The 13633-nt window shown below is 37.2% G+C and overlaps 2 protein-coding genes across 3 annotated transcripts in view; both read left to right on the forward strand.

The window, feature by feature from the left end:
- Positions 1-5: 5 nt before the first annotated feature.
- pold4 (DNA polymerase delta 4, accessory subunit) lies at positions 6-3848 on the forward strand. The gene is made up of 5 exons (XM_065295859.2): positions 6-121; positions 575-679; positions 838-927; positions 1055-1166; positions 3711-3848. Exons 2-5 carry the CDS (start codon positions 580-582, stop codon positions 3733-3735), a joined length of 327 nt encoding a protein of 108 aa, XP_065151931.1. The 5' UTR covers positions 6-121; positions 575-579; the 3' UTR covers positions 3736-3848.
- Positions 3849-5176: 1328 nt separating this feature from the next.
- LOC135785938 (sarcoplasmic/endoplasmic reticulum calcium ATPase 2) overlaps positions 5177-13633 on the forward strand; it is a 31162-nt gene continuing 22705 nt past the window's right edge. Inside the window, exons 1-6 of one of the 2 annotated variants that reach the window (XM_065295577.2) lie at positions 5177-5616; positions 8078-8197; positions 8379-8396; positions 11650-11732; positions 11871-11975; positions 12092-12230. In XM_065295577.2, the coding sequence (XP_065151649.2) occupies positions 8080-8197; positions 8379-8396; positions 11650-11732; positions 11871-11975; positions 12092-12230 (463 nt within the window). In that variant the 5' untranslated portion in view covers positions 5177-5616; positions 8078-8079. The remainder of the gene's footprint in view (positions 5617-8077; positions 8198-8378; positions 8397-11649; positions 11733-11870; positions 11976-12091; positions 12231-13633) is intronic. The other variant, XM_065265189.2, reaches the window with a different exon arrangement.

Here is a 13633-nt window from a genome sequence, read left to right on the forward strand (position 1 = left end):
GCGTGCGTGGCTCCTCCCTTCCTCGTATGTCAGCCTGTATGAAACAAAGCGAAAGTAAATATCCTCACTGACGAAGACTGCTGTAAACATCTTGTCATCAAACTGTTTTTGCAACATTTAGGTGAGGTTATGATTGTTTTTGTAATGACATGATTATTTCATTTATAAAATATGCACATGCCATTTTCGAAAATGTTGTTTTTCGCTGCATAAGATTTGCGCAAGATCAGAAAGAAGATCGTTGTTGCTCGTATTTCTGGTGCAGTTTATCTCAGACGAATACGATTGTGTTAACGTTATGCTTTGTTATACGTTGTCTTAAGTTACACAATTACTGTATTTTGCGTCTTTAATTGTAATGCTCAGTGCTTTGTCTGTGCAAAATCTTGTTGTGCAAAAATCTTGTTGTGTGTTGTTGGGATAGTTTCTCATGAATAAACATTTAGAAAACGTGATTATTGTTTTCCACATTAAATAGTAACGTTACATTAAACAAAATAATAAAGTATCTGGCCAGACAGTTTTTGTGATCACCCACAAACTGTTATGTTAATCATATATTTTTTTTTTTTAGAAAATATGACACCTAAGCGTGGATTGATCACTGACACGTACAAGGTTGTAAAGAGGGCAAGAAGAGGATGCAAGAGAGACAAGTCTCCTTCACCCCCAAAAGCAGGTGGGTCAGAGTTTTCTGTTTCTGTATGTATGAACATCTGCAAATCTGTCTTTTGCTATTTTTAAATTATTCAAATATTTTAAAAGTATATGCAAATTCTCAAGGGGTTATACCAGAATTCATAACCATGTTATAAACGTGTTACTAATACTTATCAGAACCTGAGCCCCAACAACCGAGTGAGCGAGAAAAAGATCTAGAAGAGCTGAAGAAGTTTGATCTGGACTGGAAATTTGGACCATGCACTAGTAAGTGATATATTTCATCAACTAATGTCTGCTTTAACAATATATCTATCCATCTGTTTAGTGGGACCATTTTCTGTTTTCTCACACAAGTGCAATTTACATGTCATGTGTGTGTGTATGTGTTTAGGCATCACTCGACTGCAGAGATGGGAGAGGGCAGCGCTGCATGGACTAAATCCTCCACAGGAGATTAAAGACATTCTACTGAAGGAGGATACTGACCCAGAATACAAACAAAGGTATTACTAATGGCCCGTTTACACCGACAGCTATGACACAAACCAGGGCTGTTGCTGGTGGGGTGAAATGTGGTGACAATTATAGGGGCCCTCACTGCCCAAAGGGCCCCACAAATTCCAGAAGTTATAATATACTGGCCCCCATTCTGTAAATAATATGTAGTATTAATAAGTTATATGCCTAAGATTTTAATGAAAACCACAGAAAAATACAATTTGGTGGAAAAAGTTTTCTAAATATCTCATTCTCTCCCCTCTAATAGAATGGTTTCATCCAACCCAGTCTCACCCCATGGTGTCAATATTTGACGACACTTGACCATGCGTCAATATGTTGACGCGGGGGGTATACCTTTCGCGTCATTTTTTGACGAACTGGGGACTTCAATACTATTACGTCCGTTTCATTCTCTTTCCTATTTTCTTACCATTTTCGCGTCGGTTTAGGGTTAGATTTACATAATGACATCCCTACCCAAACCTAACTCTAACCCCAACGCCAGGTGACAACTGTTTAATTTCGCGTACCTAACTCTAACCCCAACGCCAGGTGACAACTGTTTAATTTCACGTACACTGTTTAATTTTGCGTAATCTAACCCTAAACCGACGCGAAAATGGTAAGAAAATAGGAAAGAGAATGCAACGGACGTAATAGTGTTGAAGTCCCCAGTTCGTCAAAAAATGACGCGAAAGGTATACCCTCCGCGTCAACATATTGACGCATGGTCAAGTGTCGTCAAATATTGACGCCATGGGGTGAGACTGTGTAGCAACATCTGATCCAAATGAGTTTTTAAATTATTCAGTTTAATCAGTGACAAACAATAGAGGGAGCCAATGAAAATGTAAGTCCCACCTTCAGCTTGTGAACAGAACTAATTAGAGTGAGGCGGCTTAATTTTGTGAGACTGACTGACTGAGGTGTTAGGAAAGCTGTTTTATCTCAGTCAGTCAATATGTTCTTTAACAAGACGTGTTAGTTATTATCATCTCGGTGCCTGATTTACTTTTATGGGAAGACAAGCCGCTACTGCTGCTGGTGTTGTCATGTAATTTTCTCGTTTCTGTACCTGTGCGCGCTCCGCCGCCGACCTCGAGGATGGGTTTCAGATGGGACGTGGCAGTTGCAATTGTGTAGTTCATTTTCAATAAGAGATATGCAGAAAGCGACAAAATGTGGGCGGTTTAACAGCTGGAGCACAGGGTGTGATTAAAGAGCACCTATTTTCCGATTCACGATTTTACATTTCCTTTGGTGTGTTTGTGTGTGTATTAGTATGTTAACGATATGCAAAAGGTACATACCCCAAAGTAAACGATGACGCGAATTATCATCTCCAACGTAAATGTCTTTTCTTGGACTACAAAAAACACACAGATTGTAGGCAACTTGGTTTTCTTTTTTTGGGATTGGTGATGTAGACAAGACCGACATTATCATAATTCCTACCGCTTCAGACTCACAGCCGGTAAATTAACTCATGTTGGCATTGCATTATGACCGAATCTTTCAAACATGTTAAGGAGCGTCACGTTTCCGGCTGACGTCAGAGGTATTCAGGCCAATCACAACGTACACATTAGCTGGCCAATCAGGGACACAGAGCTTTTCAAATCCATGCGTTTCATGATCAGAGTGAAAACTGGAGCTACAAAAATGTACGGTATGTGAAAAATAATGTTTTTTTAACCATAAACCACGCAAACACATTGTATTATACCAAATACACAAAATACACTGTTTTTAGTAATGAAATAGTTGCTCTTTAAAAGTTTTTTAAAGATAAAGATATTTGCACTAAATGCTGCACAAACTGCTTCCACTACGCTTGTTGAGTATAATGTGAAAAGCACGCACAGCCAAAATCCCTATCCCTGTCGTTTTGAATAATCCGAGTGGTTTGAGTTGTACATTTGACTGCCTTATTTCCAATTTCTGAATGTTTATAAAACTATTGGAAACTGGAAAAGCTTTATATTACTATTATTTTACTATTGTGTAACAATTTCTTTAGTTATTATTGTATCAGTTGCATGGTGGTTTAAGCAATTTTTCTTAAGTTATGGCTTAATGGCATTGTTTTGATGTAATATTTATATAAATTCTTAGCCTACATGCTCATGTATTATACAGTATGAGTATGGGTGGAGGGTGGTGGGGGCCCCACATCTATATTTTTTCAGGGGGCCCAGAATTCCTTAGCTACGGCCCTGACACAAACTATTAAGATTATTATCTATATCATAACAACTAAGCTTTGTTTTACACCAATGGATGGATAACAAATGAAGGATTTTGAATGGCTGTCAATGTTTTATCACTGATAAAAATGGTTATAAAACAACATTATTGTTTCTTTATGCCAATATTATTCTAGTTTTATTATGGACTGAATTAATCTCTTAGATCTGTAATGATTTTATGCATTACGTACACATCATACTTGGGGTGACACAGTTATGTTGTGCAGTTTCTCTCTTCCTCTTACACACTGAGAAAAAAACAAAGCCTTTATTTTCTTCTTGCTGTTTGTGTTTTAGTCTCTGGCGTGACTATCCCCTCTGAAGAACACATGGAGAAAACAGACTTTAGAGGAAGAAAATAGCGTGTATTGTGTGTTATTTTGTACTTTTTATGTTACACTACAGTTTAATAAACATTTTGCTATGGAAATGCCATTGAGTCTTGTGCACTTGTACAGTTTGTGTTTATGTTGAGTCTCTAAGCACTTTTCAAATGCACAAAAACATGTCAGTCAATCAGATCCTTATGTCCTCTAATCTCCTTAAAGAGGACATTTCACAAGGCTTTTTTTAGATATAAAATAAATATTTGGTGTCCCCAGAGTACATTTGTGAAGTTTTAGCTCAAAATATCCCACAGATAATTTATTCCAACATGTTAAAATGAGCTGATCTCTACACCAAATGGCAGTGCCGTGGTTGGATTGTGCAGATTAAGGGGTGGTATTATAATAAGATCACATTCTGACATCACAAGGGGAGCTAAATTTCAATTACCTAATTTTTCACATGCTTGCAAAGAATGGTTTACCAAAACTAAGGTACTGGGTTGTTCTCTTTCAGATTTTCTAGGTTGATAGAAGCACTGGAAAAATGTATATCATCACATAAACCACAGTTTTGTGGTCTTTTTATATATTTACATTGCATTTAGGTTTAATATACATTTACATGCAAAGTCCAGTTTAATTTCACTTCAGTGCTTTTGGCATTTACTTGAAACACTCCTTGTTGCCGTCCTGATGCAGAAGTAATTGGCGACATTCTTTTTACATAAGAAATGTAAATGAATGAATTGGTAAAATATGTACATTTGTGTTCGATTTTTATATTAGAGACCAAAATAGTCTTTACAGTAAATGCATATATATTTGTAATATATGAACGAGTTGCAGCTCCTTTTCAAACGAGAATTTTAATAATTAGCAACCTGTAATAGGGGCAGATAATTATAGCAACAATAGAAATAGGTCAGGTCCCTTTCACGTCATCAGCCCCTGTGTTTGTCAGATTTATGTGGATTATAATTTTAAATTAATTACGTTTGCTACAAAACGTTTGCAATGATTGGTTTCCATCTTGACCTCATGCCCAGTATCCCACAACGAACTGACTGATCGATAAACTAAAATATAGGCCTACATCATTTGAGTGACAGATGGACGCGTTGGAAGGGGCTGTATTTTTGACCAAACCCACATTATCCCGCCTCCTCAGCTAGCCTTTGTATTTCATTGGCTCCTAATTGTGTCAATTTACATTTACTTGTTCTAAATGGCTTACGTAAATGTCAAATTATGTGACGTATGGTGTCGCACACAACGGTCACTGGTTAAACAGAAAGCCACAATGCGGTTGAAAGACCCGCCCTCCTGCAGCAGAAACGAGAGGGCGGGATTACAGAGACAGGGATGAAACTGATTAGTCCAATTCATCCTTCAGTATAATGTTCTGATTGCTGATTGGCTGCAGCGCTGCTTATCGTTCCTGCGACTGAAGCGCCTACAGTAATATGTCGCTTGGTGATCTAGTATTAAATAAAGCGACGGTTGTGTAGACGACGTAGCGGTGGATTAAAGCTAATTTGCCATTTAAAACACCACCGGTACGTTAAGCAAACCCGGACAGCGTCGAAAATCCAGGAAAAAGTCAGATTTTCATTAAACAGTGGATTTTCTGAATCATTTGACGGATCATGCTGAAATCAGAAGAAAATCGCATACCAGAAAATCATCATTTGCCTTGAGCTGCGCTGCAGTGCGATCACTCTTCTTCACTGTCCTGTTGGATTTCAGCAGCAGATCGATCTACAATACCACACATCGTATTGTGTTATTCCCGGGATATTCTGCTGTCAAATTACCCTGAGATTTTGCATAACTGAGGTTATTGGCGTGCAGAGGGCTGAATTACAGTTAAACTGGTGAGTAAGGTGTTGCCAGCATCACATTGTGTTTGATATTACAGTACAGTAAAATCGATAATGCCTGATCACTCATAAATACGAGATCCGATCATCGTATCTATGTGCGCGCGTATCAGCTGACTTGACAGCAAGATGAACAGTTTATTTATTTACTATAATAATACGGCGGCTTTGTTTACGTTGCAACGTCATTTGCAAGGACACGAAATGAAGTACACGAGCCAAATCAACTGGAAACACTTCCTTAAAAATTCTGTTTTTTCCATGCAAAGTTAAAATATAATACAAAAAAAGATTTTTTTTGTCACTAATAATAAACTTGCAGGTAACAGGTGCGCATCAGGTGCACCATCATAACTGTTTGTGTGATAATATATGCAGGTAACATCAGCAAAGTCAGTTAGCTAAGCTATGTTTGTTAAATAATTTACTATGTATACTGTGGTTTTCCAGAAATAAATAATTTGCTGTTGTTAATATACTCTTTAGGCCATCCAAGTATGTGATTTTTTTCTCCAGTAATCGAGTAAAGAAGATTTTAGTAAGAATCTGTTTTCCTTGATGATTCATAAAATAAGTTCACACTTACCAGCAGGGCCATTACCACAATAGACATTGAGGGGGACGTGCCCCCCCCCCAATAATCAGAAACTTTGTATATTTTTGATAGACATACATATAGCCTTGAAAGCAGGTGAAGGCGACAACAGCTTCTAACAATATGTTGTATATGAATTACTGCTAATGTTGTAAATAAATGTTGTTTTTTGCACGGAATGAACACTTCACTTTGTAAGACCTCAATATATCATCAGGAGCCACGGGTATTCATTCAATGTGGCCTGTATCTACTCCCTTGACTCTCAAAGATATGGCACCTGTGGACTTGCTTTATATTTGATGTGGCCCGCCTATCATCTTTGTCTGATTTAAAATCAGTGTGGTTACTAATACCTTTGCCAATATATACCGAAAGATGAGACGGGAAGGGGCTGCATGGGGTGCTATGCATCTGTGGGTGTAAATTTCAGATTGAATTTTGGATGTCTATTTATGCATCCTTTATCAGTAGCACGTGAATCCTTTAAAATTGATTGATTACTGTACATTTTTTAAATATAAAAATATTTGTAGATTGAAGGCTGTTGCGCTGGAATGAGCTTCTCTCCTATGTTGACACAGCTTTACCATTTACACTGAAATTTCATTATGACTGCTAGGGGGCGAACTCTGACAGTCGCATCCAAATGTAGTTTACAATGGAAATGCGGTTTAACCTATATATCTTGTAAATATTAAAAAAGAAAACATGTAATTTTAATCATTAGAAGAAAATTGCTATATTTTGTGAATACTTGAAATGTAACAATTTATGAAAGTTAAACAAAAGAAGTTTAATGCTGCGTTTACACCAGCCGCGGTAGAGGCAGAAAAAACGTGGTATCCGCGCGTAGTTGGACGCTTGAACATTTGAGTTTACTCGCGTGAAATTATAGTAATTTCGAGACATTCACGTGGAAATTCGCGTCATGGGAGGGGCTTCTGCGACTCTGCTGAGACTCCGCTGAGACTGCGCTCGCTTCCTGTAATTACGTCACTAATATAGCAAGGTCCTGATTGGTTAATGCGGCGCGAAAAGCCGCCAAAGTTCAGATTTTTTAACTAGCGCGTTTCCCGCTGCAACACTCAATTTCCCGAAAGGAAAGTAGTTGAAGACCTCTGACATAAATCATCAAAGACCGCAGTTTAAAATATTAAAATATTTAGAAAATATTTTCTTTACCGTTTTATTAAAGGGGACAGAGAATGAAAAACCATTTTTACCTTGTCTTTGTTGAATAGTGGTAGTCTACCCCCATTCACGAACATACAAAAAGTTCTAGACATGCCTAACATCTCCGTCTCATAGAAATTCCTCTTTTAGAAATGTCAGCCAGAAAACGGCCCATCTGAAAAACTGATGCTTATGACATCACAGGCATCTAACTGCCCTTCCACTTTAAAATAATTGGCTAAATGTTTTGAGTGGCAGCAAAGTCAGCCAATCAGTAATGAGATTGCAAGTTAAGCCAGTAGGGGGAGCCAAATAGGTTCAAAACCACTTGTTTAAAATCCCCCACCCTAATAGAGCTATCTGAGAGAGGTTTTTAGGAAGCTTCTAAGGCATTACAAACCCAAACAAAAATTTTTTTGTCTACATGTCACATCACAGAACAAGGTTAAATACCCTGTTCAATCATTCTATGTCACCTTTAAAGAAAATGTCTCTATACAGTTAGAATGGCCTCAAGTTGAGTAATTTACCAGCAAATATTAATCTTTCTTTAAATATGTTATTTTAAACAATTAAACAATTGTTAAAAGCGATATATAAATAAAATTTAATTTAAATATAAAAGTTGAGTTAAACAGCTCAGTTTGGAATTGTCAAAACTAATAATATTTTTCTCTCCTGTAGGGATGGACAATGCCCATACTAAGACGGTTGAGGAGGTGCTGGGTTATTTTGGTGTCAACGAAACAACAGGACTGAGCTCTGAGCAATTAAGGAAGAGCAGGGAAAAATGGGGTCCCAATGGTACGGCACACCGCTCAGCAAACGCACAACACAACATGCCTAATCTATGGATTCAGACAGTGACCATACTGCATTGCATTTAATTGAAGCAAATTGCACAATATAAACAATAAATGTTATTATGATCTAGTTTAACCATATACCTTTTTTCTGCCCCTTTTTTATTTGTTATTTGCCACAGAGTTACCTGCAGAAGAAGGTGAGCTGCTCCTCTGGGCTTTTGTAATTATTAGCAGAGCTTTCATCATATCTTATTGTGTTAAGCGTCTCTCTGAGCTTACCTTGGCTGCATGGGAGATGCTAGTATGTAGTTAATTGGAGCTATTATTGGATTCCCTTGTGGGGCTTGGTTGAGGTTTTCAGTCGCTTTGTGGCTAAACAGAGACACTGACTACGTTTACATGTAAACCAATAATGCGATTATTTTCAATAATCAGAGTAAGGACTTAAGTAAGATATTAACATGACGGATCTAACCTTTTCACTCCTGGTTACATGCAGTTATTATTATTTTTTTAATTATTTGCTAATGATCGTGTTTATAATTCATACATATACTGTCTACTGCTTAATATGGGACGGTACATGCAGATATGCACTGATAATATCTGTCCGATAACGATTCTGAATCGCACCGCCGATATTATGCACAGCTATTTCATGTACTACGGCTTTTGATCAGTAAGTCCTTATCAATCTGAAATCACTATTAGTTTGACTCGTTTATAACATGCATTTGAAAAGCAAACACTCGTCAAACATAATCATTATACATATTCTTTAATATCATGAAAATATCTGAAAAGGTTTAAAGAACAGCAATATAAATATATGCTTAAGCCATTTTCTGGGGATGCGTGTATAAATGGTACGTATTCTGCTGCCCATATTGAGTTTCTGCACGAGAGCGCCCTCTGGCTTTTGGATGTAGTGGCATTTCACCGTAATTTATTGAGAAGTATAGCAAGCATCATCGGCCGATTTATCTCTCCATCACTACTGTTTAAAAACACACACACATTTCAGTTAGTGCAGTATAGATGCGATTTAAGTGTTTACATTTCCACATACTGCGATTAAAAATGGCATATGATACCTGTTTTAATATGATTATACTTGCAGCGATTATGAGCTTAAACCAGGGTTGTCGCCAGAACATAGTGAACGGGGGGGGGGGGGGGGGTTGTTTTTAAGGGACGGCACATATTATAAAGTAAGAAAAAGACTAAACAAACTCATTTGAAGTAAACTAATACAAGTTTAGTCTACATTGACAACAAAACACATAGTTACCTAAAGCCTATACACAATGTAACAGTAGTCTTCAGTTCCACAATATTATTTGTTTATAAAGTTTGAGATTTTTTTATCTTAAATACTAAGTTTGACCATATGGTTAGGGTGACATCTAGGGGGGCCTTGCCCCCTAATGCCCCCCCCCCTTTCCAGAGGGCCTGGCTTAAACACAGTGGGTCTCATTCACTAATAATTGCATAAATTTTTCATATTTATACGCATTACGCATACTTGAACATCTCACGAAAACCTTCCGCCTAATTCACAACAAGTGCGTACGCACATGAGTTGTTCTTATACTTCCTATATGTTCTTATGTTAGTGAATTGTGAGTGTTCTACATGAGCGGCCGCGTGCATGAAGTTGGTCATTTGCATAAAACACACCCAAACCAGCTCCATATATGGGTTATCCGCAGCGTTAGTCCACGGAATTTTTTTTGTAGTTTGCTACAGAAGCAAAAGAGCTCGAAAAGAAATCCATGATATTTTTTATTATTGGTAAAGTTTAGTTTTGCATTGCTTTTTTATTTGGGAGGTTTTGCTCTTGCTGGAGGAAGGCAGTGCTGACCACCGACCCGAGTAACATTAAATAAGTAATGGATGCGTTAACAAATATGACATTCATGTAGAGATTTAAAAAGTGAAGAAAAGCGTGAATATTTGTCATAACGTGCATCTTATTTATATGTGTAAAAAAAATAAGTAGGCTATAATAATGTTTAAGATAATGTATATAATATAGATTGTGTATAATAATATATAATACAGAAAATATTATAATATCAAATATAATCATGTACATTTTCTATATCAATTATCATAAACATAATTATAGCCTATATTTAATTACAGCGTACATGATTATTGCGAACAAGTGGATTTAGGTTTTCTTGAAATTTTGTGCATCTAGAAGATATTTTTATACGAAAGTTTTTGATAAATCACGATTTGTTCATTAAAACATCCGTACGCAGTGCGCACATCTCACACACAAATTTGTGCATACACATGCTTAAAGGATTAGTCCATTTTCTTAAAAAAAATCCTGATAATTAACTCACCACCATGCTATCCAAAATGTTGATGTCTTTCTTTGTTCAGTCGAAAATAAATTATGTTTTTTGAGGAAAACATTCCAGGATTTTTCTCATTTTAATGGACCCCAACACTTAACACTTAACTCAACACTTAACAGGGTTTTTTAACTGAGTTTCAAAGGACTCTAAATGATCCCAAATGAGGCATAAGGGTCTTATCTCACGAAATGATTGTCATTTTTGACAAAAAAAATAAAAAATATGCACATTTAAATCACAACTTTTCGTCTGTCTCCGGTCCTGTGATGCGCCAGCGCAATACGTCATCACGTCAAGAGGTCACGAAGGACGAATACGAAACTACGCCCCAGTGTTTACAAATGTGGAGAAAGAGGACCGTTCCGATGTTGTTGTATGTCGAATTATACTAATTAATGTTTTTGTGTCAGTTTATTGTTTAAAATGGTCCGCAAATGTGCGTTTCATATATGTAACACGTGACCTTTCTACGTCACTACGCAATTACGTGAGGTTGCACTGGCGCTTCACAGGACCGGAGATAGATGAGAAGTTGTGGTTTAAAAGTGCATATTTTTTATTTTTCTTGTCAAAAATGACAATTGTTTCGCTAGATAAGACCCTTATGCCTCGTTTGGGATCGTTAAGAGTCATTTGAAACCGTTAAGTGTTGAGTTAAGTGTTGGGTTTCATTAAAGTCCGTTAAAATGAGAAAAATCCTGGAATGTTTTCCTCAAAAAACATAATTGCTTCTCGACTGAACAAAGAAAGACATCAACATTTTGGATGACGTGGTGAGTAAATAATCTTTTTTTTTTTTTTTAAGCAAATGGACTGATCCTTTAATAAATGAGACATTATTTTTACATTATTTTTTATTTACATGAGGTAAAGTTGCAATATTGATTGTATATATGAGAGACTATAATTGTATTATGAGAGTGCATGTAAACGTGGTCACTTTTTGTAGAAGTTTTGCACGTAATAGGTTTTTGTTTTCTGTGGGTTGTTAATACGCACTTAACTTTGTTGACGCTCCCTTAAGCCACCTTGTGCTTTGCTGTAATCTTTGCTCTGTGTGCGTGGTATGTGTTTACAGGGAAGTCACTATGGGAACTTGTTTTGGAGCAGTTTGAGGATCTGCTTGTTCGAATTCTCCTGCTCGCAGCCTGTATTTCCTTCGTATGTATAAATGAATGACGCTGTTTGCTCTTTAACAGCTGTGAAGTGCTCGCACTAAACAGTAACATAACCTTTATACATTTACATATTCCAAACAAAGATGCACAGACTTTCTCTATCGTTCTCTCTCCGTCTTAGGCTCTGGCCTGGTTTGAGGAAGGTGAAGACACCATTACAGCTTTTGTTGAGCCTTTTGTCATTCTCCTTATTCTAATCGCCAATGCTATTGTAGGGGTGTGGCAGGTATAGTCTTTGTAAATTGTTAAATGTGGAGATGGGATAACAATACTTCAAAGCCAAAAGTGCAATATGTTATTTTACCAGAAATGACTCTTTACTGTCTGCATGTGTCTTTGTAGGAACGTAATGCTGAAAATGCCATTGAAGCATTGAAAGAATATGAGCCTGAGATGGGGAAGGTGTACAGACAGGATAGGAAGAGTGTACAGAGGGTCAGAGCCAGAGACATTGTGCCTGGAGACATCGTGGAGGTGGCAGGTAGGCATTTTGTTTTGTCCTAGTTGTGTTTTGTCATTGAAGAAGGTTGTTCACCCAATAAAACATTTTGTCATTTACTCACCCTCATGTTGCCCCATACCTGTTTGCCATTCTTCGATAGAACACACAAAGTAAAATATGTTGACATTGCTGTTTATAGCATACAGTGAAAGTGAATGTTGTAAGTCATTGACATTCTGACTTTTGTTTTCCATATAAGAAAAAAACCACACATGTTTGCAACAATATCAAAGCCCGTTTAAGGAAGTCGCATCACTCGGCAGACTCCAGGCAGCTATTTCAGTCATGTATTTGAATGGGGGAGGAAAGATAACTCTAAAATTGCTCATATTAAACTTGACCAACAATTAAACCTGACATAAACTGTACCATAATATTCATGTCGTACGCACATGAGCGCAGGTTTGCACGAACCTCACAAGAATAGAAAGGCCCTCCCCTCAAATAATTGATTAATGATTGGTTCTTTAAACTGGAAAGCGAGACGCCCGTCACCAGAGCGGTCATATTGAGCATTGAATTTAACCCAACTTATTGTAATAGTGGTGCCGCATCTAATTAATATCTGTTGTCTTTAATATCTCAAATTTCTGTATTATATGTACTGTTCCTTTTAAAGGTGCAGTTTGTAAAATTAAGAAATGCAAAATGTATAATTATAGTTTCAGTGGTGTATACCTTACATAATGAACTGTTATGTTTGTATTACTTGAGAAAGAAACTGCTCAATCTTTATACACAGCGGGTCCCCTTACATGGAAGACGCCAATTTGTGCCATTATGTTTCTACGGTAGCCTTAAACTGATTTACAGAGCACGGTTGTTAACTACACTCACCTAAAGGATTATTAGGAACACCTGTTCAATTATCTAATCAACCAATCAGATGGCAGTTGATTCAATGCATTTAGGTCCTGGTCAAGACAATCTCCGGAACTCCATACTGAATCTCAGAATTTGAAATAATGGAGATTTAAGCAATTTTGAGCGTGGCATGGTTGTTGGTGCCAAAAGGGCCATTCTGAGTATTTTACAATCTGCTCAGTTACTGGGAATTTTACGTACAACCATTTCTAGGGTTTACAAAGAATGGTGTGAAAAGGAAAAAATTCAGTATGCGGCAGTCCTGTGGGCGAAAATGCCTTGTTGATGCTAGAGGTCAGAGGAGAATGGACTGACTGATTCAAGCTTATAGAATAGAAACTTTCACTGAATTAACCACTCGTTACAACCGAGGTATGCAGCAAAGCATTTGTGAAGCCACAACACGCACAACATTGAGGCAGATGGGCTACAACAGCAGAAGACCCCACCGGGTACCATTAATCCCCACTACAAATTGGAAAAAGAGGTTACAATTTGCACGAGCTCACAAAAATTGG

The sequence above is a fragment of the Paramisgurnus dabryanus genome, chromosome 4, assembly GCF_030506205.2.
Source record: "Paramisgurnus dabryanus chromosome 4, PD_genome_1.1, whole genome shotgun sequence".
In the NCBI taxonomy this organism is placed as follows: Eukaryota; Metazoa; Chordata; class Actinopteri; order Cypriniformes; family Cobitidae; genus Paramisgurnus; species Paramisgurnus dabryanus.